Genomic DNA, 27,291 nt, shown 5'->3' on the forward strand with positions numbered 1-27,291 from the left:
AAAACTAGGACCATACAAATAATGGGAGTCAGGAGTGGAAAAGCAGGCGTGGTAGGTTGTACTGACTGAACCTTAGAGGTAAAGAAAACAAGAACAGTTAAGTGGCACTGGTGGTGGGTACTGAAAGAGCCCACTGACAAAGTAGTTTCAGGGCAGAGGGAAGAAAAGAAACTCCACTGGAGGGGAGAACAGAAAGAACAAGTAGAGGTTGTTAGTTCCATCAGCACTGCTGCCAACCCTTTTGGTGAAAATGAGCAGAGCAGCTTCAGAGGAAACAGCATAGGTGTGGTGGGGGGGTGTCTGGTCAAGAAAAAAAATGTGTTCTTAACTAATAGGCGTTACTGAAGGACATTTTCTATGCTGAAAGGAACCATCCTGTGAAAGTAGGAAAAAGACATCTACCTAAATTAGAACTTAAAAACTCTCTTAACTAATCTGATTTAAATCCTTCTGGTTCTTCAACCTATGAAATTGCACTCTATAAAAATGCAAACTAGTAAGACATTAAGAATTTTTAAATTATCTGAAATTTAATATGCATTTATTTTATTTTGACCTTGTTAGAAAAACAGTAAAAATACATTTTAATAAATCGGTTTTTCCAAGGAAAGAACATATAATTAGCAAATTCTGCATATAAACACAATCTAATTAATTTTAATATTTAAGTTTAAAGCAATTATCAGGGGGGAAAAGGATATTGGCCAAACTCATATGTTATATAGTTGTATGTTACTGGGAAACTTGTATGCCTGACTGTAAAAATAGACACTATTTCCTCAGTATTTTTCTTTAAAATAATTGCATGGCTTATTCACTGTTTAGGGGTTTGCTTTTGAATTAACCAGACCTGATACAAATTCTTTCTCCATGACTCTCAAAATCTCTGAGCCTCATTTGTGTGTGTGTGTGTGTGTGTGTGTGTGAGAGAGAGAGAGAGAAAGAGAGAGAGGTGTGAAAATAATAAATGCCCTATAGAAATACAACGGTTAAAGAAAGCATGTATAAACCAGCTGAATACTAGCATTTATAGATAGTTATTGTTATTACTGATACTCTTTTATTATCATTATTATTGTTGTTATTTTGATTAAGAAATCTATACACCACAGAGGAAGAACTTAATTTTTGTTGATGGTAACTGACAAACAAAAACAAATAAATAGTTACTTAAAACAAAAGCTTTTCTTTATTCCTTAAAGAAACATATCAAGGGGTCAATAAACATTTTATTACCGAACCATAAAGTACCATACCTTTGTATGTGTGTATGTGGGGTCAGGGAGTGAGTGATTTGGTTTTAAAATTAATAGAGAACACGAAATTATTTGCGCAACACCAAAAATTTATAACTGAATATTATATTATGGCTAGTTAATGGTTAGTAGCATAAAATGAGAGTATAGAGAAAGAAATAGAAAAAAATAGTGGGGAGAGAAGCAAGCATGTGACAATAAAGAAACGGTGTTATAAGGAAGTAGCAACTGAGACAAACTGGAAATGAAGACAGGCAAGAAAAGGCTCATTAAATGAGTTGTCCCAAAGTCACAGCTTAATCTTCCTTTGAGGTATGTTACTCTAGAAGATTAGTGATTATTCTTTCTACTACTGATTGTTTTGTTGTTGTTGTTGTTGTTGTTTTTTACAGCCTAACTTATTATGTTCGTCTTCTCACTTAATGGGCTAACTAGTGAAGATTGTGACAGAAATTATTCCCTAGGTTGCAGTAGTAGTTACCAGGGCAGCTGTCTTTCCAAAGGCTGGAAATAAAGCTGAAATCTAGATTTTTGTCTTTTACTAAAAGTTAAATATTTCCCTCCTTATCTTCTCTTCATTTTCATCGAATAGAAATTTTTCCCTTAACCTCCACTTGATTTTTGGATTGACCAGCATTTCTTATTTTCTCAGTAAAACACACTAGTTGTGCTCATTTCACCTTGACTGCTTAGAGCTCTCAGACCATGCCCAGGTAGACCAGCACAGGCTACTCCTACCAGCTAAGCTCCATGATTACAGAGAGTTCCAAGGAGTTTGTTACTAACCCTCCTTATAAGCCAGTTGTGTTTGCTATTGTAATATAATTAAAGATCCATCAGTGCAGTGAAATAGGAGTGTGATAAGGAGAACTGCTGTCAATGAAAATTAAATTAATGCTACGGAAAGGTGAGAGGATCATCTTCGCAGTGTCTTAAATTCTTGTTCCAGATTAAGGAAATCACAAAATTGAAACTGTAAATGATACATTAGTGGTATAGCTTATGCAAGAAATATGGTGTAGAATTCCAATCAACAGTCACTTAATCAAAGAAAAAGCCATGGCCTTACATCAAAAGACTGGCATGGGAAGGCAAATGCACAGTTTTAAGTCAAAGTAGAATACTTAAGGTATGAATGCGTCATTTTTATGGTTTCCTTTACTAACAGACCCTTTCAATTCGTTAACTTACTGGTTTTGATCCGGGCAGATAAGATCATATCTGCTGTACTCTTAAGGAACACTCCATAGACAATAAATATTATTGCTACATGGAAATAATCAAACACATAGGATTTAGAAAATAAATAACACACCCAGTCATTGGGAGCAGAGAAAGCTTTGCAAAAGAAAAAAAAATACCACGGGTTAATGTATGTAAATTATTAGAGTTGGTTAACATTTTGTTCTGAGACATTTGTCCTCGTTAAATACAATAGGAGCAACTGCACTGTTTGCCACATATTATTTACAACTCTAAAATTTCTTGAAGATCGATGACATAAACTTGGGAATATATGAAAAAATGTAAGAAAATAATATTACTTACCTAAACTTACCAAAATGATATATCCATGATCATATATAAAAGCTACATACTAAAATTTTACTATACCACAGAACATATATATATACACATATATACACATATATGTGTACATATATATACACATACAGACTGTCTATATTAATATTTTTCTTGAAAACTGAATACTAGTAAAAGTTTATAAGACTTAAAATAAGTTTCCTATGAATACAAATATGCAGATTTATAAAATAATGCATTTTAATAAATATCAAGTAATAGGTTTTGTCTTTAAACTGATGTGATTATGGTTCATGAAACTATAGTTCTCAAAACAAACAAAATAAATGATTTGTTAATGAAAAAATATACATTGGTAAAATTTTAAGTAAAGTAAGCAAATGAAATGCATAGTTGCTGAAATCCCATCTTTAAAAGAAATCCTACAAACCTCTCTAGAAACGATCTGTGCTTTATTTTAAGTCTAAACTACAACCTCTACAATAAATATGCACAATAGTGCACTTAGTCTGTACTGCCACCAAGTGCCTAAACCAATTAGTTTTAAGATTCTTGCAGCAGCTATAAGCAGATTCTTTTGCTGTTAGGAGTAGCAATTTAGAAATAGGCTAAGAGCAAACCACCTCAACCATGAATGGCTGTAAGTGCAACACAATTTAGACATGACAATAAAATCTCAAAGGCATTAATAAAACATATCAAGAATCCTACCAGCTCACTGGAAGTTCATGAAGTCTAAAAATGTTATTCAGCTTGTAGTCAAATTTTGCTGGACCAATATTTTCTTTACATAAATACAGGTTTGGATTTCGTTGCATATTTGTGGGAAATTCTGAATCCTAGAAGAAAAAGTAAAAGCAAGAGCTATGTGTAAAATAGCCATATTGCTGTACACATTGATACCAACTTATTTAATATTAAATTAAAACATAAACATTACTATTATATTCCCTCAGGAGTTACCTTAAGTCTTTCATTTCCTATTTTAGTTTTGAGAAAGCATGCCAAAAAGATAAAATGTTAAATAAGGCACATATCTATTTGCATAAGTCTAAACTGCATACTACATGGAAAAATTATTTTAAAACATCCCCTATTAAATTACAAGGAAGTACAATATAGTGTTGTCTTATAATATTGGTCAATTGTCCGTTTTCAATAAGTTTCTATACCCAACAGGAATGTCAGCAAAATCTGTGATTATTCTTATACTCCTTTTGTCCTCTATAAATGGTGAGCCAAAATTCTGTTTCATTGGGAAACAGAATAATAACATAAGTTATTGGATTAATTATGGTTTTCTTCTTAAACCTGAAGACACAAGGCTAATTTAAAGGCATTACTAAAGGTAAAATATTTCTGTCACAATTATTTTAAATCTGACATACAGGAGAATCTACACCTGCCAAGCAATTGTAACTGGAGATCAAAGAGCATTCTTAGTCCATGAGAAAGTAGCAGGAGAAGGAAAATATGCTATAAACAGGAACTTAATTAACACTTAATAATTGATGGATGAAGTGCTCAACTCTACAAAAGAAGGAAGTAATCGATCCACTTATAATTAATGCTTTAAAACTGCCTTTAAAGAGGGAGGTACTCCCTCATTCATTTATTGAATATACTCATTCATTTATTCAAAAAATATTTATAAGTGCTACTTTACCCCAAACATTATTCTAGGCATGGGGAATCCACCAATGAACAAAGCAGATAAAAAGTCTTGCCCTTATGGAAGTTATATTAGAGTTGGAAAATGATAAAACCAATTTTTATGAATGAAGTATTTTTCTGATTAACAAAGTAATACATATTCATATAGAAATATCATGCATTCCATATACCACAAAGAAAAAAATTAAAAGAAATCTTATTTTCACCACACAGATATAATTACTTAGCACTTTGATGTAATAGTATGTCCCTTCATTTTTATAAAATTGAGACCATATTCAAGTATCCACCCTCCATTTTTCATTTAACATTTTACCACTACATTTTCACTCTATTTAGTCTATTTTGAAAGAATAAATGCCATATTTTATTTAATATTAAGTTATTTTTGTTTTCCTTATGATTATCATGCTATGAACAGACTTTTCTGTCTATAAATCTGCACTTCACTGACTAAATCCTTAAAGCACAATTCTAAAAGTGTAAATAAATAATTTGAATAAAATACTTAACAAAAAAGCATGATTATTCTTCATAGATTGCTCTTTGGAAATGTTATATGAATTTGTATACTGCCTGTCATATAATACTGTGTGCAATTCACCACAACTTTGTTAATGCTATACACACATACATATACACACTTACATCTAAAATAATACATTCAGGAATGGGTTAAATGGGTGATGGGTATTAAGGAGGGCACTTGTGATGATGAGCACTGGGTGTTGTATTTAAGTGATGAATCACTAAATCCTACTCCTGAAACTCATATTATACTATATGTTAACTAACTAGAATTTAAATAAAAACTTGAAACAAAAAAAATAACTAAAATAAAATAATACATTCAGTAAACTATTTCTTTGACTAATACTTATCATTGAGGGTCTATATCATGACAGGCACTGGTTTTAGCTCTTATGTTTTTGAACAAAATAGACAAAATTCCCTTCCTTATGGAGATTGCATTCTAGCATGAGGACACCATAGACAATAAAAATGATAAACATATAAATTATATTATATCTATAGGGTAAAATGTCTTAGGGAAAATTGTTGCTAATTCATATAAAAATGGTATAATACTGACATTTCTTAAATTAATTGATTAGGTTTAATTTTTGTGTTTCTTTTTTCTTTTTTTACTTCATCTTTTCTGAACCATATGTTTAAGCCTTTTGTCCATTTTACTATCATTGTGCTAATTCATTTTAATAACGTTGCTTGGGTTGGAAACGGAAAGAGGGTAAACTATTATGCCAGAAAATGTAGCAAGGTGAATCAGAATCCAGTCTTATATAATTTTTTGACTACAGGGAAAAATCTAGAACCATAAACTTATTTTCCACAGCAATTTTTACAAGCACTATTAAACCAATCATCATATAAAACTAAAACAATGAGACATTTAATAAAATCTAATCAACCAAGCTTAATAAAACCAAATCAGCTACAGCCTCTTTGGTGTAGCTGAGAAGAATATAGGAAAATATAATAATAACTGAACAACTATTTAAAGGAAGATTTATAAGAGCAGCAAAGGCCTAAAAACAGAAATCCCATCTAAACATAAATGCACTTGCAGAGGCAAAATGTAAGACCCCTTCCATTGCCGAGCATGTATACTGAAATGTTCCAGGAAACAAAAGCAAATAAATGGGCAGGCAGGATCAGTGAGGCAAATGCAGCATACATAAATAAGGACTGTGCATAGGCAATCGAGGGAGTAAAATAAATTTTAAAACTATTCTTTCAAGCTACATACCATTATCATTTCTCTGTATTGACAAGGTACAACTGGAGGGCAAAACTAAGCTCTCAATAATATGCTTTGATAGGTCAGTGGTTCTTTACTCTGCCTACCAGTTGAAATCATCAGGCAGCTTCTTTAAAAGTACCAATATTACTGGATCCCAACCCAGCCCAATTAAGTAATAATTTCCCAGGGTAAGGCTCTGACGTTGGTATTTATTTTAAAAGTTCTGCATGTGAAATAAAAGTCAGGACTGAGGGGCACCTGGTTGGCTCAGTCATTAAGCATCGGCCTTCAGCTCAGGGCGTGATCCCAGGGTCCTGGGATCGAGCCCCACATCGGGCTCCATGCTCCACTGGGAGCCTGCTTCTTCCTCTCCCACTCCCCTGCTGTGTTCCCTCTCTCGCTGGTTATCTCTCTCAGTCAAATAAATAAATAAAATCTTAAAAAAAAAAAGTCAGGACTGAATTATCCTGGCTTTCCCTAAGGACTGAGATCTGCCACGTACTAGTATGTGAATTTAGTCAAGCTAGTTAATGAACTTTTTAGGATGCATTTTCCCATCTGTAAAATACAACCAAAAATCACACCTGATTAATAGGCTGCTGTGGGGATAAAGTGAGATAATCTCTATAAGGTGATAATCACATGCTTGGCATCTAATAAATCCTTAATAATCATTAGCTATTTCTGTGGATATTTTTATTATTGCTTCAATTGGTGGTATATGTTAATTTCAACCAGTTAATAAATTCATTATGAATTATATTCTATTCATTATAAAATATTTTATCCAACTCAAATTTCAGGTTTAATATTCTCCTGGGATATTAAGGCAGATTTTAGTATGATCCCACCTGTCAGAATCCCAGTCCCATATCTAGTTAACTGTTGATTATCTCTGTTTGTCCCAGGATCAATAATAAAAGGCACTCTTGCTTCACTGGCCAGCCAGTAGGAATCAAATATTGTCTCCCTGCTTATATTCAAAGGATGAAAAACCTGATGGGTAATCTCTTGCTATTTCAGTGATGTATCAGTTAGGCATCGCCTGAATCTATCCTGATTAGAAAGCCAAACTATCTACTTGGCCTCCTTCCACAGGAGTATCTTAGGTACCCAGGCATCTTCCAGGCTCTGTATCTATGCCATTCAACTCATGTCTGCTTCTCTATCTTGTTCTTTGCTTACCATTGATCTAACACCCAGACCAATTTTGAACCTGAAGTTCAAGATTACTGACTCAACATTTGAATGTTTATTCTGTATCTGTAGCTGGTATGTTAGTTACCAGACCAAAAACACAAGTGGAATACACTCCTTCCATTGAAGGACTGAGCAGAAATGATGTAAGCCACTTCCAGTCCTTCCATTGAAGGACTCACAGTCTCGCGAAGGAACAACATAAATGAAAAACTGCATTATTGAGAAAAGCTAGAGTAGAAATATGTAGAAGATCCTAAAGTGAAAAATTAAGCAATAAATCTATTGGAATGAAGTAGATATGCAATTAATTTCATTAATTGCAGATACTGTCATTGTACTGATAGATGATGGTGATAGATAAAGATAGGTAGGTAGATAGATAATGTGTATGAAGCCAAAAGGGAAAAGGAACTGTAATGAGGCCATATTACTACAAAAGTTGTACAAATTATAAAATTTAGTAAACTTCATATATGCAATGAATGAATGAACAGAAGATACACTAGAAAAATATCCCATTAAATCTAGCAACAAGGTATAAAATACCTAATAGAACAGTAATAAGAAAAGTATTAAGTCTAAAGAAATAAAAATATACTTTATTCGGAGATATAAAGCAGGATATTATTTAATATAGATGTTCCATGGACTGATATAACCCTAGTGCACCAGTATGGCCTTGCTGATAATTAAAATACTGAAAGATATTCATACCACTTGGAAACAACTGAAACCCTGAGCATGTCCTCCATGCTTCTCTCCTTCCACCAGCCCTAGCCTCTTCTTTGGGTAATAACCCTTGCCCCAACTTTTTCACCATCATGCCCTAATTAAAGTAATTGCTAGCACACCTGAGCCTCCAGGACCTTTCTACATCCAGCATCCATTCTGATTGATCAGTGCCCATGTTATAATGGTTGTTAAATATTTTGACTATCACTCTAAATTTATATGTATTTATAGAGAATTAGCTCTTTGACAGATTATTAACTTAAAAAGAAATGTACACAATAGCATATAAATAAAATCATCCCCTTTTTATAAAAAAGATCTACATAGGTAAGCACTAATATATGTATAAAACATTTTTAGAGAGAGAGAAACCTAACAGTGGTCACCAATGGATGATGTAAATGGAGATCAGAACAAAGGGAAGAGAACCATTTATTTTTAATATTATGTCTTTCTTTACTGTTTGAATATTTTACCATAAGCATGTATTTTTTTTCTGAAATTTTCAAATAAAATAATGTATATAAGGAAACTAGTCCTACACGTATGAAACATTCTTTAATTTGTACTTAGTATTTTCCTTTTTTAAAAAAGATTTTATTTATTTATTTGAGAGAGACAGAGAAAGAGGAGCAGCAGAAGAGGAAGGAGAAGGACATGCAGACTCTCCACTGAGGGAGCAGCCCAAGCAGGGGGCTTGAGCCCAAGACCCTGAGATCATAACTTTAACTGAAATCAAGAGCCTGATGCTCAACTGATTGAACCACCCAAGTGTCCCTGTACCAAGAATTTTCAAACAATCACTTACCTGGATATGACACAGTTAAAAACCTAGATTCAAATGACTAAATAAACCAATTTTGATAGGTGTAGCAGAGACTATTGAAAGCTCTTCTGCATTTCCCTGCTTCCCTTGCAATTAAATTAAGTTAAAGTGATTGGGTTTTGAAACAGGATATGAGCAGAAATGATGTAAGCCACTTCCAGTCCTAGCCTTTAAACATCCTGACGTAGTTGACCATTTTTCTCCTCCTGCCACAATGACTTTGGAGAGCCATGTAGATGACAGATGGTGTAGATGACGGATGGCTGCCCACATCCCTGCATCACTGAATGGAGGAAAGCCACAGAGTCACACCATCCACAAGTTAAGAATGAACCTTTGTTATGAAAGGGCTTTGGATTTGCATCTTATCTCTTGCAGTAGCTAATGCTGTTTACATTGACAAATACAGTTGGGAAATGATTATGATTACTCATCAGCCATTTACATTAATTTTTTTAAAAATTTAAAGGTAAAAGATGAATATTTTAAGATAGACTCTGCAGTGAATAAACACCACATTAAAACAGATTTTACTGTATTTTTTTTCTCTTCTTGTTTTAAATCCCCATGTGGAGAGGCATTTACCAGAAATGGAAAAGTTTTGTTCAGGTTTCTGTACCCTCATTATTTCATTTATCACTCAAGTACTCCATGCCTGCTGACAAACTTCACACATTACCAACTAGTAATGACTGACAGCTGACATTATCAGCAAGACTTCATTGAGGTAATTGACATTCACAGTCTAAGTATGAAAATGGAAGTGAGTCAGGGAAAACCTTCCTTACTCAGGGATTTGTTCAATTTCTTGACCTTTATATTTGTATTATTGCGGCCTTAGACTGTGGGGAGAAGGATTATACTTGCAAAATGCTGTTTTCACATGTACTTAAGCATGTTTTTATCTAATATCCTAAGTTTCTAATTATTCTTTAAAGTTTCTTTTTCTTTTTTTTTATAATTCTTTTTTTTTTTTTTTAATTTATCTGACAGAGAGAGAGCACAAGCAGGGGGAGCGGCAGAGGGAGAGGGAGATGTAGGTGCACTTGCTGAGCAGGGAGCCCGATGCAGGGTTCGATCCAGAATCCCAGGATTGCAACCTGAGCCGAAGACAGATGCCTAACCAACTGAGTCACCCAGGCACCCCTAAAGTTTCTACTCTATGTGACTATATCAACCAAAATAGTTTTAATGTATGTTAAAGCTATCACTCAGTCCTTCTTTACTTTGACCCATATCAAATTAGAACAGTGTAAAGATCATAACATCTTTTCTTTTTAATAACATGGTAATCATTACAAACACTACCACTGAGTAATACAACTTTGTCTACTTTTTAGTTTTTCTGTCTTCTAACTATAATAATTATGCTAATTCCTGTTCTTTTCTTAATCCCCATTTCCTGCTGTTTCTAATCTGTGTATAGGCCTCAAAATACCACAACTAAATCTATTAAGAACACCGTTAAGAACATTATCTTAACTATGCCAATAAGGTTCTGCATTAGGACCTTCTACCCAGGAGTATAGTAGTTTTCAATTCAGGTCTTTGTCTCTGGTGAGATCCCCTGTTGTTGGCTTCCTTTGAGTATAAGTCTACATTTTTGATGACTAAGTCTCCAGAAAAGACTCAATACGAATTATGCAATAAAAGTTGTTGTGAAAACTAGTTAAACTATTTGAGAAGAAAATGTAGAACACTGCATCTTCTCCTGCTCCCAAATTAACTCCAGATGGACTAGATTTCAATGTTAAAAAAAACAAAAAAGAAATCATAAAATCCACAGAAAGGACATACAAGTAAATATTTATATGATCTGGGAATGTGGAAGCCCTTTCTAAGCATAACATTAAGGAAAAAATTGTGAAGTAGAAGACAGTTACATTTGATTAAGCAGTTTTTTAAACTTCTAAAATAAATGAAAAAAATGCAAGAAAAATGTTGGTGTGTAAAAGTAATATAATTACATATAAAGAGATTTTAAAATCAATCATAAAAACTAAACTCCTTTGAAGAAAAATGTACAGAAATTATGGATACACAAGTTACCCAAAAAGTAATCAGTAAACATCAGTCTCACTAAAAATTAAATACTAATTAAAATAACAAATGAGGTGTTATTCATTTGCAAATTGGTAAACTATATTTTTTAAATAAGATTAGTGCATTGGTGCAGTTACTCTTACATACTGCAAGTAGTAATATAAATTGATATAAACTTTCAAATTTAGCCATATATATCAAACATAATTTAAAAATTACCAAATTCCTTCTATCAGTAAGTCTCTTTCTAAAAATATATTCTAAGAAAATATTCAAACCAATGTGCTAGGTTATATAAATATATGAAGGTATCTATGAACCATTATTTATTATAATGAAGCAATTAAAACACCTAACTTCTAATAAAAATGAACTACAGAATGTCATGCATCCAGGTGATATGATACTATGTAGTTATTAATAATTGTATTCACAAAGAATATTTATAAACATAGAAAAGTTTCCATGTGATTTAGAGAGCGTACGTATGATATATCAATACATATAAAGTGGGACTAGAAGAAAGTGTATCAGAATATTAATAGTAGCTAAGTCTTTATGCTGTTTATTTTATTTTGTATTCATTTCTGCATTTTCAAACACAGCTGGGTTCTTATCCTTGTATTTCTCTGGAAGCCATCCTGGTAACTCCCATAGTCCCCAAGAGCCTAAAAACGATGCTAATCAAAATCCAAGCCTGATTCAAGGAGGTCATGAGGTCATTCATACAGTATCTAGTTATTGCTTATATGTAGCTATTAAAATATAGCTTTTTATTTTCCCAACAGTTTTAAAACAGGTCAGTTTACTATTGTAAGAAAATAGTTATAACATCATTTTAAATTCTATTTGACACAAAAAAATAAGCAGTTAATTGAATGATGACAAAAATTAATGAATTGGACATTTGCCAGTAAAGAACATAATCTATTTGGGTTTGTAAAGTGAGGCAATTCTCCACTAACAGTTTTATTTGAAAATGAATGAAGAATTTCTAACCCCTTATAATTCCCCTCACTTAGCCTCATGTAAACTAAAATTGATAGACATGGAAATTTCAATGACTTTTAGATTATATCCCTTTCACTATAATTTTCATTTAAAATAAACAATTGTGTAATCTCTGTGAAGCACAGACCAAGAATAAGTCTTATAAAGGTTAAATTTGCCTGAAGATATATCTGACCAGCTAGAAATTGCTGAATTGAATGACTTGTCTAGTTTCATTCACTGCCTAATGTATTCTCTAGTTGGCGGGCTTCCAAAATGAAGAATAAGCATGCATTTTTGTAATTGAAATTGCAACACTTAGCTTAGCTATCTTATCCTGACTTTAATGTTGTTAAATTAATCATTATAATTTAATAAAAAATATTGTCATCTAATTTTTCATTTTGATAAAGCTTGTTATGCAATAATGCAAATACCTAAAAAGCATCAATAATATCACATGTAAAATATTCCTAGACAATAAATTATAACTTTTGTTTAACACTGTTATAATCACATAAAAGTGCTGCAAATTCAAAAACATTCAAAGGGAGGTGAAAGAAATGGAGAGACAGGTAGCACAAAGCACACGAAGGTTAAGAAAAGTGCACCATAATGATGACACCAGTGGCCACTTCTGACAGTGCCAGACACTGAAACAGTGCTAGACGATGCTTTATGCAAATGTCAATAAACAGAGCAACTTCTGAAAATAGTGGCTCTGTTTTCAATAGATGACTAAATCATACTTTCGCCAATTGGACTGATGGCATTTATCTGAGTAAATGTCAAGAGTTTTCCAATTTGTTTTGTGGATAGAAGGTATGGATAATTACTGACATCTCTCTAGTTTTATCTGCTTCCATTCCTCAAAGGCAATGTAAAATTTTGTTGTAGAAAGCTAAAGTTATTTGCATTAGCAGGTAAGGAGGCATGTCTAATACTTCTGCCCCAACTGATGGGCATCAGTTTGTTTTACATGTTCAGATATAAATGCAAGCTTGCGCCTAAAGTGATATTATCTTAGCTATCTTTTCACTGTCTATGGATTTCTACAAGGATAATCTGCTTGTGGTTTGGTGGCTTATAACATTACGAGGCTCCACAGTAAAATAACTAACTTCCATTCTAAGTTACTCAAGGTTCTTGCAATTAATATGATCTTCTACAATATTTATCTTCTTTTTGTTAATATATGTTTCAATGATCCTTGTTATCACTGAATTTTAAATAAGGTTGCAGTTGTGACTATGGAGAGCACGATCAGACATTCAAAAGCCAGGCATTAAGAAAATAATTCAAATCAATTAATTAGGCGTACTCATTTGTTTTTTTTAATCTTTATTAGACTCCTGATACATAACCCCACCTAACAAGTTATCTCCCTCACATATAATCCGGGTTTTATTTAGTATCCACCTTCTAAGAAAGGCCTAGAATGGGATGCCAGTCAATTTCTAGGAATTGTACCGAGGCTCTTTTATGGCTATGGGTGTCAATTATAAATGGCTGAATATAATCTGTCCAGCTGAAATTAATTCCACATACTAGCTGCACAGTTGGATGTATTGTTTGATGCAAAATTCTGCCTTTGACTCTAGGAATTCCATAAGCCATCCCCAAGTCTATCAATTCTTTAGATATGCCATTGGATAGTGTAGTGTAGGATTAACAAGTCGATCTATTAAAATCTGCACCACAGAATGCCCTTGCCTCTTATTCATTTGTTATGGATCTCACTATCAACACTTTACAACAAACAGAATCTAAAATTTTAAAAACCTTTTCAACATTTACCAAAGCCTCATTTATGACAGATGATCTAATGTCAGCCATCAAATTATCTGGCCTCTCCAGGCACTGTCACTGAATTTAGTTTAGTCAGCAGAAGGCTACATATGTAGACCTACCCTTTAAACACTGAGTTCCTCCAAAGTCCATACCACCCTTCTCTTTTCTCATTCCACACCTAATCCTGTAGCATTTTTGTCCATTCCTGAGGTTTACCATAATGTGTTTGCTAGCTTCATCTAACTCTACCTAGATGTTCTATAGATGCCTCACTGTCCGGCACTAAACATTTTTTCTTCCTTCATTTAAATCAGTTTTACTTTTGAATTCATGGTCAGGATTAATGGCAATACTTTTCACTTGCAAGCCTGAAATTTGGCATCATTCTAACATTTGTTGAACCACATTTTAAAAATTCATTCCTTCTTCCATATTTTCTTGTTCCTTTCTTAGTATAAGTCTCCATCACTGACCATAAGAGACTCCTGCATCCTCTCACATGTCTCTCAAATTAAGGAAACTCCCACACAAAATGGCATTATTAAAAGACATATAAAATCATATATCATTCATCTATGTATTACCATCAATGACTCCCTACTGTCCACAGGGTAAAGTTGCAACTCCTTTGGTTCAAGGTCATCCATGGAGATAACCCCAGCCTGCCTCTCTAACTTCACCTTCTATGCTTCCCTAAATATACAGCTATGTCACGTTACACATTTCTTTGTGCTGCACATGTTATCAATGTAGACGTACTCATTGGACAATATTGTTATTGTGTCATTGCACAGTCCTTCCATCCAACTATGAGGTTATCAGAAGACAAGCATGGCACATGATTCACTTCTGTCTCTCTAGCATAGAATCTTACACATAACAGCACTCTGTAAATGCCCATTTAGTGAAAAAATGGCCTTCTCAAAAGCCGATGTATTGTTCATATCTCATTCGTGAAACATAGCCAATATATTTCTAGAAGGTAGAAATGATATAAAAATAACTTTATAATTCATATTGTTGCGCACGGACTTACCTAGAAATTTTATTTCCCTAATTCAGTCACTAGGTGGTAAATCCTATATGAGACTAACTGCAGACATGATTCATTTTTGCACCTGGCATGATAATGAATTTTAAAGATTTAGTGACTGCAAAAAAATGCATCTGCTGATTTACAGTGACCAACAGTAACACCACATTAATATGATTTTTAAAGCCATTATACATTTATATTTTAGTAATACCTTTCAGAGATTCTGACATAACTTCTATCTTTTGACTTCCAGCAATACAAACATAGGCCAAATTTACTATGCATTCGCAACAAAGTCAAAGATTAGGTAGCAATAATTCAAGATAATCTGTGTTTTAATGATTTCAAACCTTTGTCTTCTGGTCAATATGACCTTAATCACTTTGCCAAAGGTTATTTCATTCCTGTTTGAGTATCCCTGCAACATTAGCAGGCACACACAAGTGTGAAACACACTTATCTACAGCCAGATGATTTTCAGCATAGTGAGACAGCTAGGAAGGAAGAGGGTTCCAGGTATGGATCTATCCTGACATGATGATTAGGCTTGTTTTAGGGATATAGACTTATTAATTTCAAGCTCAAGGGAATTACAGTCTTATAGATAGAAAAAACTATTTGAATAAGATGGTAGCAAACAATATGCATTAATCTAAAATAGAATTTGTGCTCTTGGAAAAATCAAAACCTAGTTCTGCAGGTATTTTTAGAGACAGAGTACAGGAATGAGAAACCCAAATGTAGGGGGAAACATAAATGGAAGGTAGAAGGAGGTCAAGAATGGAGAGGCTGGGAAGCTAATGGCAGAAGACCATGAAGAAACAGGAAGAAAAGATAAAATAATTAGCTTTTACAGACACTGGAGGCACTGAAATTTCTGGGCAAAAATATGATCTAAGAAATTACATCACATTTCTCAACAAAAATATTCCATTTTAAATTATCTGATAGGTAGTATATTCTGTATATAAACATAAAAATTTAAGCTTATAAATATTTCTCCTAAAAGCAGAAAAGAGTTTCAGTAATGACGAACAAGGTTATATGGAACGAGCCTCCTGCTGAAAGCAACTAAATATGGTAAAAATATTTTTTTTAGGAAATGTATTTGAAAGCATCAGAGAATTTAACCATGTAGCGAAGAATAATGGAGTCAAGATCTAAGAGAAGAGAGACACACATGGAGGTTAGCCTGGGATTTGGAGTTTGTTTCCTCCTGAAGCTTTGGCTTCAGATAATTTTGATAAAGAAGGCTAAAAGACTGAGACAAAAAGGACCAAACTGTAGCTAAGAGCCCCACGTATGGGTTCTGGTAAATACTCCAGGCTTTGGATTGAGACTCTGAGGAATGAGAGGAAATTAGAAATAGACTTGACATTCCAAAGACTAGAGCTAAACCTAGAATAATTTCAATTACTATTGGAATAAGGTAATAATGCAATTGAAAAGGTTCCCAGCACAGCTGCCTGTAAGATGTCAGCATAAATACTCTTTGGAAAAAGATAATATCATTCTTGTACCTCAAATCAGACTTCTGTTTTATTAAAGAAATATTGTCTGATGCTCAAAAAGCAAAAACAAGACAAATAAACAAAAACAGGCATATAAAACTCAAGTCAATGTAACCAAAACCCCAAAGAAATGCTGGACATTAGGAACTCACCCACAGGGAACACAGATAATGGAGAAAATCAGTTGTAGGTGTTAATTTGTGAACTGGGAAACTGATCCAAAGGAAACAAGCTGGCTGACAAAGGAAGAGGTTAAATATACAGAAAAACAAATAAACAAACAAAAAATAATAAAAGAAAAATATCTACAAAAATGTAAAATGGTATCTCAGATAGGAATAGAGAGAAAATGGTGAGGAAGCAATAGTTGAAGAAATAATGGCTAAGAATTTTCCAAGCTGATAAGCAACATCAAGAAAACCATATGTACATATACCATAATATAACTGATGAAAATCAAATTCTTTAAAAGGAGCCAGAGGGAAATATAGATATATTGTACTGAAAAGAGATATAGTAAGAATTACCATCAACTTCTCGACAGAACAAGGAGAGCCATGATGATGGAACAGTATCTGAAAAGTGCTAAAAGAAAATATTTACTATTCATTTGATAAATACCTAGTGGTGCAATTGCTTGATCATAGGGTGGTTCTATTTTTAACTTTTTGAGGAACCTCCATACTGTTTTCCAGAGTGGCTACTAGGTATTTACCCAAAGGATACAAAAATACTAATTCAAATGGCCACATGTACCCAATATTTATAGCAGCATTATTAATAATAGCCAAATTATGGAAAGAATCCAAATGTCCATCAAATGATGAATGGATAAAGAAGATGTGGTATATACATATAATGGAGTATTACCCAACCATAAAAAAGAATGAAATCTTACCATCTGCAACAACGCAGATGGAGCTAGAGAGTATAATGCTAAGCACAATAAGTCAGTCAGAAAAAGACAAATACCATATGATTTCACTCATATGTGGAATTTAAGAAACAAAAAAATGAACATGGGGGAGAAAAGAGAGGCAAACCAAGAAACAGAATCTTAACTACAGAGAACAAACTGATGGCTATTGGAAGGGAGGTGAGGGGGCAGGGGAGGGAAGGATGGGTCACATAGGTGATGGGTATTAAAGACAGCACTTGTGATGAGCACCAGGTGATGTATGTGAGTGATAAGTCACTAAATTCTACACCTCAAACTAATATTGTACTGTATGTTAACTAGATGGAATTGAAATAAAAATTTGGAGAATAAAAGAAAACATTTGCTATGGAATTAAATTATCTTTTAAAATTGGAGATAAAAGCATTTTCAGACAAAATTAAATGAGAGAAATTTTCATGAGTTGGTCTATATTTAAGGAAATTTTTTTAAACCTTCAGTTAGGAAGAAAATGATCTCAGATGGAAATTCAAGGATATATGAAATAATAATGAGAAATGACATAGGCAAATATTTAACCATATCTAAAAGAAAATAGGCTGTATTAATAATAATGAAGTCTTACAGAGTTAAAATATATAACGAATGAAAATACGTGACAAAGTAAAATAGTAAAAATGTAAGAGGGCTGAATAAAATTCTACGATCATGGGAAAATGTAAAGTATTAATTTGTATTAAAATCTGATGAACAAAAGATTCAGGTAGTAATTTCTAACATACCTACTAAATTATCATGCTAATATACAGAAAGAAAATGAAATAACAAGTTAGGAAAAAAGGCCATAAAGAAAAAAGAAAGGAATATAAACACGAGGCTCAAATAAAAAGAAAATAATCAGATAATAAAATATATCCCCATATATCATCTAATTCATTGAATGTCAATAGAGTAAATGCTCTATTCAAAATAAATAGTCTGTCAGACCAAAAGTAAAAGCAAAATTCAGGTATAGTACACGCTGTTTAAGATACAAAACTAAAATATATGGAAACAAAAATGGTGAAAACGAAAAAATATACATATACATGCAAACCAAAAAGAAATTGGGCCTGGCTAAAATAATATAAGCAGACTTTAATACAAAAGTCTAAGACAAGCGAAAAGAGACACTCATGGTATTAATAATTTCAATTCATTGGGTAGATATAATAATTCTAAGATTTTTGCACATTTTCTCAAAATACAAACCTCAAATACTTAAAGACTTATGATACCCATCAGAGTATCTCACAATATCACCTCCAAAACAATACAGAAGAGCACAAAGAACAAGAACCCACAAAAATCAAAGCTTCAGCACAATCTTCTCAAAATTAAAAATAACTTTAAGTCATTAGGACAAAAAAGCCAAATTCCAGCAAGCCACTTCTTAGGCTTCTCCCCTGCTGTAAACCTTCCTAGAAAGCAAGAGCATGCTGAGAAAAACTGCAAGGAAAGCGGGGTGCTAATAAGGCAGAATCATCTTCAGATGGAGTCCATCCTTCATCAAAAAACAGTAAAAGAGAGTAAAAAAGAGACACTGTTTCCATGGAGAGGATTGGGATTCAAGGGACAGAATTAGAAAAACATGCAACATTAAGTGGTGGTTTTCATAAGCCAAAGTTTCTGGGAAGAGAAAGCCAAAAACAAGGAGATGTGGCCTCTGGCAAATGAACAGTGAAAAGACAAAAAAGCAAGTCAAAAAATTTAGGATCCTACAATACAAAGAGAACCAAAATATTGGACACATAACCCCACCCATGATCTGAAAAAAAAAAAAATCCACTAAAGAAACCAGCTTTCATGTACAGATAGAAAAGGGCATTAGTGGAATTAGGAATTAGAAATCTTGGAAACAACCCCAAATCAACAAAAATGAACAGAGGGAAAAAAATTAATCCATACAGGATTATTACCAAAAAATCAGGAAAATAAAAAAGACTGGTCACATCTGAACTGAGGAAAATTCCCCCCTAAAAAACAAACATGAGGGGCGCCTGGGTAGCGCAGTCGTTAAGCGTCTGCCTTCGGCTCAGGGCGTGATCCCGGCGTTCCGGAATCGAGTCCCACATCGGGCTCCTCCGCTGGGAGCCTGCTTCTTCCTCTCCTACTCCCTCTGCCTGTGTTCCCTCTCTCGCTAGCTGTCTCTCTGTCACATAAATAAATAAAATCTTTAAAAATAAATAAATAAATAAATAAATAAATAACATGAAGCAAAAGAAAATTGGATGACACAACTTAAAACTGAACTAAATACATTCAAAGAAGCATTTGAGGGAAAAGCATCTTAAATTGGAAATTTGAAAGTTAAAAACAAATGAAAAAAAAAGATATAAAAAGAGTTGACCAAACTCAAGAAAGAAATGGAAGAAAAGGATAAAATTACCTCAGAAATAAGAAATAAATTACAAGATACCTAGGAGAACACAGATTCAAAATGATATTTATTAAGAAACATTGAAGAAAGGTCGAGAAACAACCAAGGGGATGAAAATGAGGGAAAGAAGGTAGTTCAAAATTTAAAGAATATAGGGGAAATGGAAGACGGGTAAGAAGGAATCACATTTCCATAACTATATCTCTAGAGAAGTAAAAGGAAACAACGGAACAAAAATAATATTTAAGACTAAAATCCAAAACAATTTTCCATAAATTTTCAAAAGGCTCAAACCTACATATTGAAAGGAGACCAATGAGAATTGGGAAATATTAGCCCAGAATATATATCAATTCCGACACATATCCTAGTAAACCTATTAGACCTCAAAAAAACAAAAACAAAAACAAAACACACACACACACGCACACAAAAACAAAACAAAAACTTCAAGGTCCCCAGGCAAAAATATTAAATAACTTAGAAAAGAAAAAAAGTGTACTGGCATTACCCTTGAAAAGAATTAAAGAAAAAGTCAGATATCAATGCTGCAGCAAGTTAAAAAAGAAAAAGTTCAATAACAGTAAGTAGGAACCAGTAATTTAAAATGCAACCAAACCATCCTCTAAATATCAAGGCTGTAGAAAAACAATTTTAAACACAGAGGAAGTGAGAGAATTCTGTGCCTATATACTCCTCAAGAATCTAGTAGAGATTTAGTCAGCCAACAGATGACTGGAAATTCTTCAGCAAAGTAAGGGAAAGTGGTATTTTATTATATACAGGACTAAAACAAAAGTGGGACGAGAATGAATGACTAATGGATAAATGGAATATATAATGACAAAGTAGAAATGAAGCAACCAAACAATGAAGAACGGGGACAGAAAGAAAGATGATAGCGGAATAAGCACACTGACTGCTGAAAGGGACAGAGGTTCCCAAAGTTTCTCAGTTTGTGGCCCCTTCAGTGCCTCAAGAAATTTTTCAGGCAGCTCTAGGCCAAAAGAGACACATTATTGTTTGTTTACTAAGAGGTTAGGTCCAAACAGCTTAGTATTTATGTCTGAATAAGATAATAGTACATTTGAAAAAAAATCACAGAGACTAAAAGAAAAAAATTTTTTCATTAAGTAACAACTATGACCTACTAATTGCATTGTTGGCCTATTGGGAGAACACCACTTCTCAAACCTTGGATCGATCAGGTTGGACCCCACCACCCTCAATTCCAGTTGCACACTGATTTTCATGCAGTACTTGCTTTTTCTCTGAGTGTACTTTTACAAAGAAATGACATCATTGAAACCATTGTAGCCATCATCTAAGGATGAACTATCTCATGCCAGCAGTTTGTGCAGCATCCAAGAAATGCCACTGTGTTTCCTTAAAAATTGAAAATATAGGGCAGAGTCCCTGTGAGTTTACTATGGTGCCCTAGAGCATAGTTGGCTCCCAATTTGGGAACAATGGGAATAGGAAGTATGGAAAATTAAAGGATGTAGTTAAAGAATAAAAGAAAAAGATAACAAGAAGTTGAATATGAAAATGTGAATAAGTTGATTTAAAAAGAATTAAGTTCAAAGGGCAAAATTACAAACAGCAAAAAAAAAAACAAAAATATTTTTTGAAAGAGAAAAATACACATCTCCTAAAGAAGAAAGAATAGCAAGATTATAGCATATCATGAGAAAGTTGAGATCAAACACGTTACCCATTTCAATAAATATAAATGGGCTTAACTCTTACATTAAAAAAAACATTTTTTCAATCTGGATCACAAAGCAAGATGCAACATTTACACAATATGCAATTACCAAATCTAATACAAAGTGATTTAGGAAACTCAAAGAGATGAACAAAAGTATAACAGGCAAATTAAAAAGTAAGAAAGCAGGAACAATGATGCTGATATCAGGCAAAGTAAAAGTTCAGTGAAAGCATTAAATATAACAAAGAAAGGAACTTTTTAATGCTAAAAGCCACACTTCACAGCAAAAATATTTATATCTATGCACACAAATTAACATAGCAACTACCTTTATGAAGCAAAATTATAGGAGACACAAAGAGACATAGAACCAAATGACATATTTAAAAATGCTCACAGCAACATTCTGTTCAATAGACCCAAAGACAAAATAACTTAAGATGTCTGTCGAGGAACAGCAAAACAAATTCTAGTATATTCATATAATAAAATACTAAACTGTAATAGAAATACATACACTACAGTTACATGCAACATGAAGGAATCTCACAAACATACTTTTGAGTAAGACAAGCCAATCACAAAGGCATACATACTGTACATATTTCCACACATATCAAACACAGGCAAACATGACTACAGTGTTTGATGGCAGGATAGCTGTTAGTGTTAGGGAGAAGGAAGGAGATGGAAATTAGGAGGAGCTATGAAAAATTCGCTATAACTTTGTGTTCTATTATTCTGAATGCATATTGCACTTCAATTTTAAAATATGTTTAAAGTAATATGTTAAATAACAGTGGTGAGAGTGAACCTCCCTGTCTTGTTCCTGATCATAGAGGAAAAGCTCCAAGCTTTTCCCCTTTGAGGATGATATTAGCTGTGGGTTTTTCATATATAGCCTCTATTAGGTTGAAATATGTTCCCACTTTATTGAGGGTTTTCATCATGAATGGATGTTGTACTTGGTTAAATGCTTTTTCTGCATCTACTGAAAGGATCATATGATTCTTATCCTTTCTTTTATTAATGTGGTATACCATATTGATTGATTTCAAATTGATTTGAACCACTCTTGGAACACAGGAATAAATCCCACTTGATCATGGTGAATGACTTTGTTAATGTATTGTTGGATTCAGTTTGCTATAATTTTATTAAGAATTTTTGCATCCATGTTCATCAGGGACATTGGTCTATGGTTCTTTTTTTTAGTAGAGTCTTTATCTGGTTTTGGTATCAGGGTAATGCTGGCCTTGTGGAATGAATTTGTAAGTTTTCCTTCCTTTTCTATTTTTTGGAATGGTTTGAGAAGAATAGGTATTAACTCTTCTTTAAATGTTTGGTAGAATTGGCTTGTGAAGCCATCTGGACTTTTGTTTGTCAGGAGTTTTTTGATTACAGATTTAATTTCTTTTCTTGAAGTCCTAGCCATAGCAAACAGACAACAAAAAGAAATAAAAGGCATCCACATCGGCAAGAAAGAAGTCAAAAGTTTCACTATTTGCAGATGACATGATACTCTTTATAGAAAACCCCCAAGGACTCCACCAAAAAACTGCTAGAACTGATAACCAAATTCAGTAAAGTCACAGAATACAAAATGAACATAAAGAAATCTGTTGCATTTCTATATACCAATAATGAAGCTGCAGGAAGAGAAATTAAGAAAACAAAACCATTTACAATTGCACCAAAACCAGTAAGACACCTAGGAATAAACCTCAACAAAGAGGTGAAAGACCTGTACTCTAAAAACTATAAAACACTGATGAAAGAAATTGGAGAAGACACAAAGAAATGGAAAAGCATTCTATGCTCATGGATTGGAAGAAAAAAATATTGTTAAAATGTCTATACTACCTACAACAATCTATACATTCAATACAATCCCTATCAAAACACCACAGAACTGGAACAACCAATTCTAAAATTTGTATGGAACCACAGAAGACCCCAAATAGCCAAAGCAACATTGAAAATGAAAAGCAAAGCTGGGGGCATCACAATTCTGGACTTCAAGTTATATCATAAAGCTGTAGTCATCAAAACAGTATGGTACTGGCGCAAAAGCAGATACATAGGTCAAGAGAACAGAACAGAAAACATAGAAAGGAACCCAAAACTCTATGGTCAACTAAACTTCAACAAAGCAGGAAAACACATCCAATGGGAAAAAGTCCTTTCAACAAATGGTGTTGGGAAAACTGGACAGCAATATGCAAAAAAATGAAACTGGACCATTTTCTCACACTATACACAAAAATATATTTAAAATGGATGAAAGACCTAAATGTGATACCTGAAACCATAAAAATCCTAGAGAACACACCAGTAACCTTTTTGACATCAGCCATAGCAACTTCTTTCTAGATATGTCTCCTGAGGCAAGGGAAACAAAAGCAAAAAAAACTATAGGGACTTCATCAAAATAAAAACATGAAGGAAACAATCAACAAAACTAAAAGACAACCTCCAGAATAGGAGAAGATATTTGCAAATGACATATCTGATAAATGGTCAGTATCCAAAATATATAAAAAACTTACACAACTCAACACCCAAGAAACAAATAATCCAGTTAAAAAATGGACAGGGATGCCTCGGTGGTTCAGTTGGTTAAGTACTTGCCTCTGGCTCAGGTCATGATCCCAGGGTCCTGGGATGGAGTTCTGCATTGGGCTCCTAGCTCAGCAGGGAGCCTGCTTCTCCCCCTGCCTGCTGGTCCGCCTGCTTGCGCCCTCACGCACATGCTCTGTCTCTCTCTCTCCCTATGTCTGACAAAAAAATAAATCAAATCCTTTTAAAAAATGGGCAGAAGACATGAATAGACATTTTTCTAAAGAAGACACACAGGTGGACAACAGACACATGAAAAGATTAGCGTCACTGATCATTAAGGAAACACAAATCAAAACTACAATGAGATATAACCTCACACCTTTCAGAATGGCTAAAATCAATAACATAAGAAACAAAAGGTATTGGCAAGGATGAAGATAAGGGAGAACCTTCTTGCACTGTTGGTGGGAAGGCAAACTGGTGCAGTCACCCTGGAAAACTGTATGGCGGTTCCTCAAAAAGTTGAAAATCGAACTACTCTACAATCCAGCAATCACACTACTACGTATTTACCTAAAGAATAAAAAATACTAATTCAAATGGATATATGCACCCAGATGTTCATAGCAGCATTATCTACAATAGTCAAATTTTGGAAACAGCCCAAGTGTCTATCAACAGATGAATAGACAAAGAAGAGGTGGTATATATATAAAATGGAATATTATGCAGCCATAACAAAGAATGAAATCTTGCCATTTGCAATGACATGGATGGAGCTAGAGAGTATTATGCTAAGTGAAATAAGTCAGTCAGAGAAAGACAAATACTATATGATTTTACTCCTATGTGGAACTTAAAAACAAATGAGCAGAGGGAAAAAAAAAATAGAGGGGCATACCAAAAACAGACCCTTAACTATAAAGAACAAACTGATGGTTACCAAAGGGGAGGTCAGTAGGGGGGTGAGTTAAATAGGTGATGGGGATTAAGGAGGGCACTTGTAATGAGCCCCAGGTATTGTATGGAGGTGCTGAATCACTATATTGTACACCTGAAACTAATATTACACTCTATGATAACTAACCAGAATTTAAATAAAAACTTTTTTTAAAAGTATGTTTACAAAAAAGCAGGGGGAAAGTCCAGGATAGAGATTACTAAAATTTTAGATAAGCAGTGTCATGAATACTTGGGTTTGCTCAGTCTCCTAATTCTGGAAATTCACTTTCCCCTCTTTCTGAGCCATGGAAACATTTTAGCTCATTCTTTCCTGCTTCTTTCAGTTTGATCCTTTTCTTCAAACTTATTCCCCTGCATATACAGCCACCTTTCTTTTTCCACAAAAATTTTTCCTTAGTTTCTGAAGCACAAAGTTGTTTTTTGTTTTTATATGGGGGTGTTTGTTAAAATGTCAAAAGACAGAGACTTTGGTTACAAAACAACACATGGAAAATTTGCTGAGAATTACATACACAATATTAGTGAGAAGAAATTTTGTAAGTGTATGCATGTGAGTATAGATATTTCAATTCTGAAGAATCTTAGACTTAAGCTCACCCATACTGATAGCAATGATGATCTACCATGGCCCTTCTAACAAGGATCTTGGCCACCAGGGCCTATGTATCTGTGTTGCAGGTTGCGACAGAGACAGAAGAAGGACTCCCTGTTGCCAATGCAAGACTTAATCAGTATGACTTAATTTGAAGGAAAGGATTTTTTAAAAGAACACAATTTTCTGAGAATAATCTTAATTCATTAATACTAAGATGCTTCGCTTTTTCTTCTCTGGTACGGACCCACATGCTCTGTCAGACACTCTGGTTTATCAACAAAGGTTTATGCACTTCTGTAGTAATCATCTGGCTTCAATCCATTTCTGACTTCAGTTTGGGAATCTCCATTCTCTCCCTGACTCAAACAAATGCATATGCTCCTTCCTTCTACTAAGTCTACTTCCTGGCCATTGGTATTCTTGCCCCAGCCACACACATTCAGTAGTCTCCCTTAGTAGAGCGTGGGATTAAAGTGTATACCATTGATTATTTGAGTTCTTCCAGGTTGTAGATCACAGATGGGGTACAAGGTAAAGACTTTTGGGAACACTTGAAATGCAAGAAAAGCATGATTAAGAAAGTACATAATTACAGAATTCAAACTCTTATAACCATACTACTAGCAACAGTAGACATGAAAAATCTTTATAACAATATTATTAGAATAATAATATAACATTTATAAAATCCCTTATGCAAAAAAAAAGTACATTTGTATTTTTCTTTCTTTTTCCTCAGGTAAAACTTTGGATGACAATAATAAGTTTTATCATATTCTTTAACAAATTTAATTATTAAGAGAATGTCAAGGATCTTTCTAGTTACTGAGATAAGAAAAATGGGTAAAAGTTCAAATTTTGGACAAATTTTATTATCCGGCATTTGCTAAATCGGTAGTTTTGAAATCTAGATTTCAAAAAATAAAACACTTAAGTGATTTCTTCCACTAAATTAAAATTACTTCTAGATGTTTTCAAGGTCTTTAGAATGACTTTGGAAGTTTACAACACAGAATCAGACAAAACCATTGGAAAAAGACAAAATAAAATTTGGACCTCTAAGAGAGGTGTGTGTCTAACATACAGGAAGAATATGTTAGTTTCTGAATAGAATGAAATCATAACTGATTAGTTGAATGCTAATGAAGCAACTTGTATTTGGGTTATAAAATCTCATCCGTTCTGATCAGGCAATAAAGAATTTAAACCCCAGGGTATGCAGAAGCTGACCACTTCATTTTTAGGTTTGGGTGTACATTACATAGTAGTTATGAAAGAGACGCTCAGCCTGTAGTCAGACTTATGAAAAAAACTGCCTTATATGGTGGCAGCAACAGATCTTGCATCCCAGCCAGAATGTGTCTAATAGGCAAGCTCAGGCTGCTCAGAAAGTCACTCCTAAGCAACATAATTATCCAACTGGCAACAAAATATCATTAATTCTGAGAAAATTTTGACTAAGTATATATAGAGATGAAGAAGTCAGTCTAACCTATGATACTAATTTAAGGTCATATTTACAAAGAAATTCTGAAGATATCACATCTAGACTATAAATACAGTGTCAACTTCAATCCTATGAACTGTGTTTAAGTAAATAGAAAGCAAAATTATAAATTGCAAGACAAATACAGAGAAAATATAATCTTGATATTATTCTACAGACTAAAAGATAAGTATATATATTAAGAATCAAAGGAAATAATATTTAAAATGTTTAAGTGTTAGAATTTTGGAATGAAATATATACGGTTATCTTAAAATAATAGATCATCAT

The 27,291-nt window shown here is 33.5% G+C and overlaps 1 protein-coding gene across 1 annotated transcript in view; it reads right to left on the bottom strand.

Moving 5' to 3' along the window:
* The window catches only part of SPAG16 (sperm associated antigen 16), a 943,910-nt gene that overhangs the window by 806,524 nt on the left and 110,095 nt on the right, over positions 1–27,291 (bottom strand). The window contains exon 10 of the mRNA XM_040641105.1: positions 3,513–3,640. Coding sequence (XP_040497039.1) covers positions 3,513–3,640 — 128 coding nt within the window. The remainder of the gene's footprint in view (positions 1–3,512; positions 3,641–27,291) is intronic.

This window comes from Ursus maritimus, unplaced genomic scaffold, assembly GCF_017311325.1.
Source record: "Ursus maritimus isolate PB19 unplaced genomic scaffold, ASM1731132v1 scaffold_1, whole genome shotgun sequence".
In the NCBI taxonomy this organism is placed as follows: domain Eukaryota; kingdom Metazoa; phylum Chordata; class Mammalia; order Carnivora; family Ursidae; genus Ursus; species Ursus maritimus.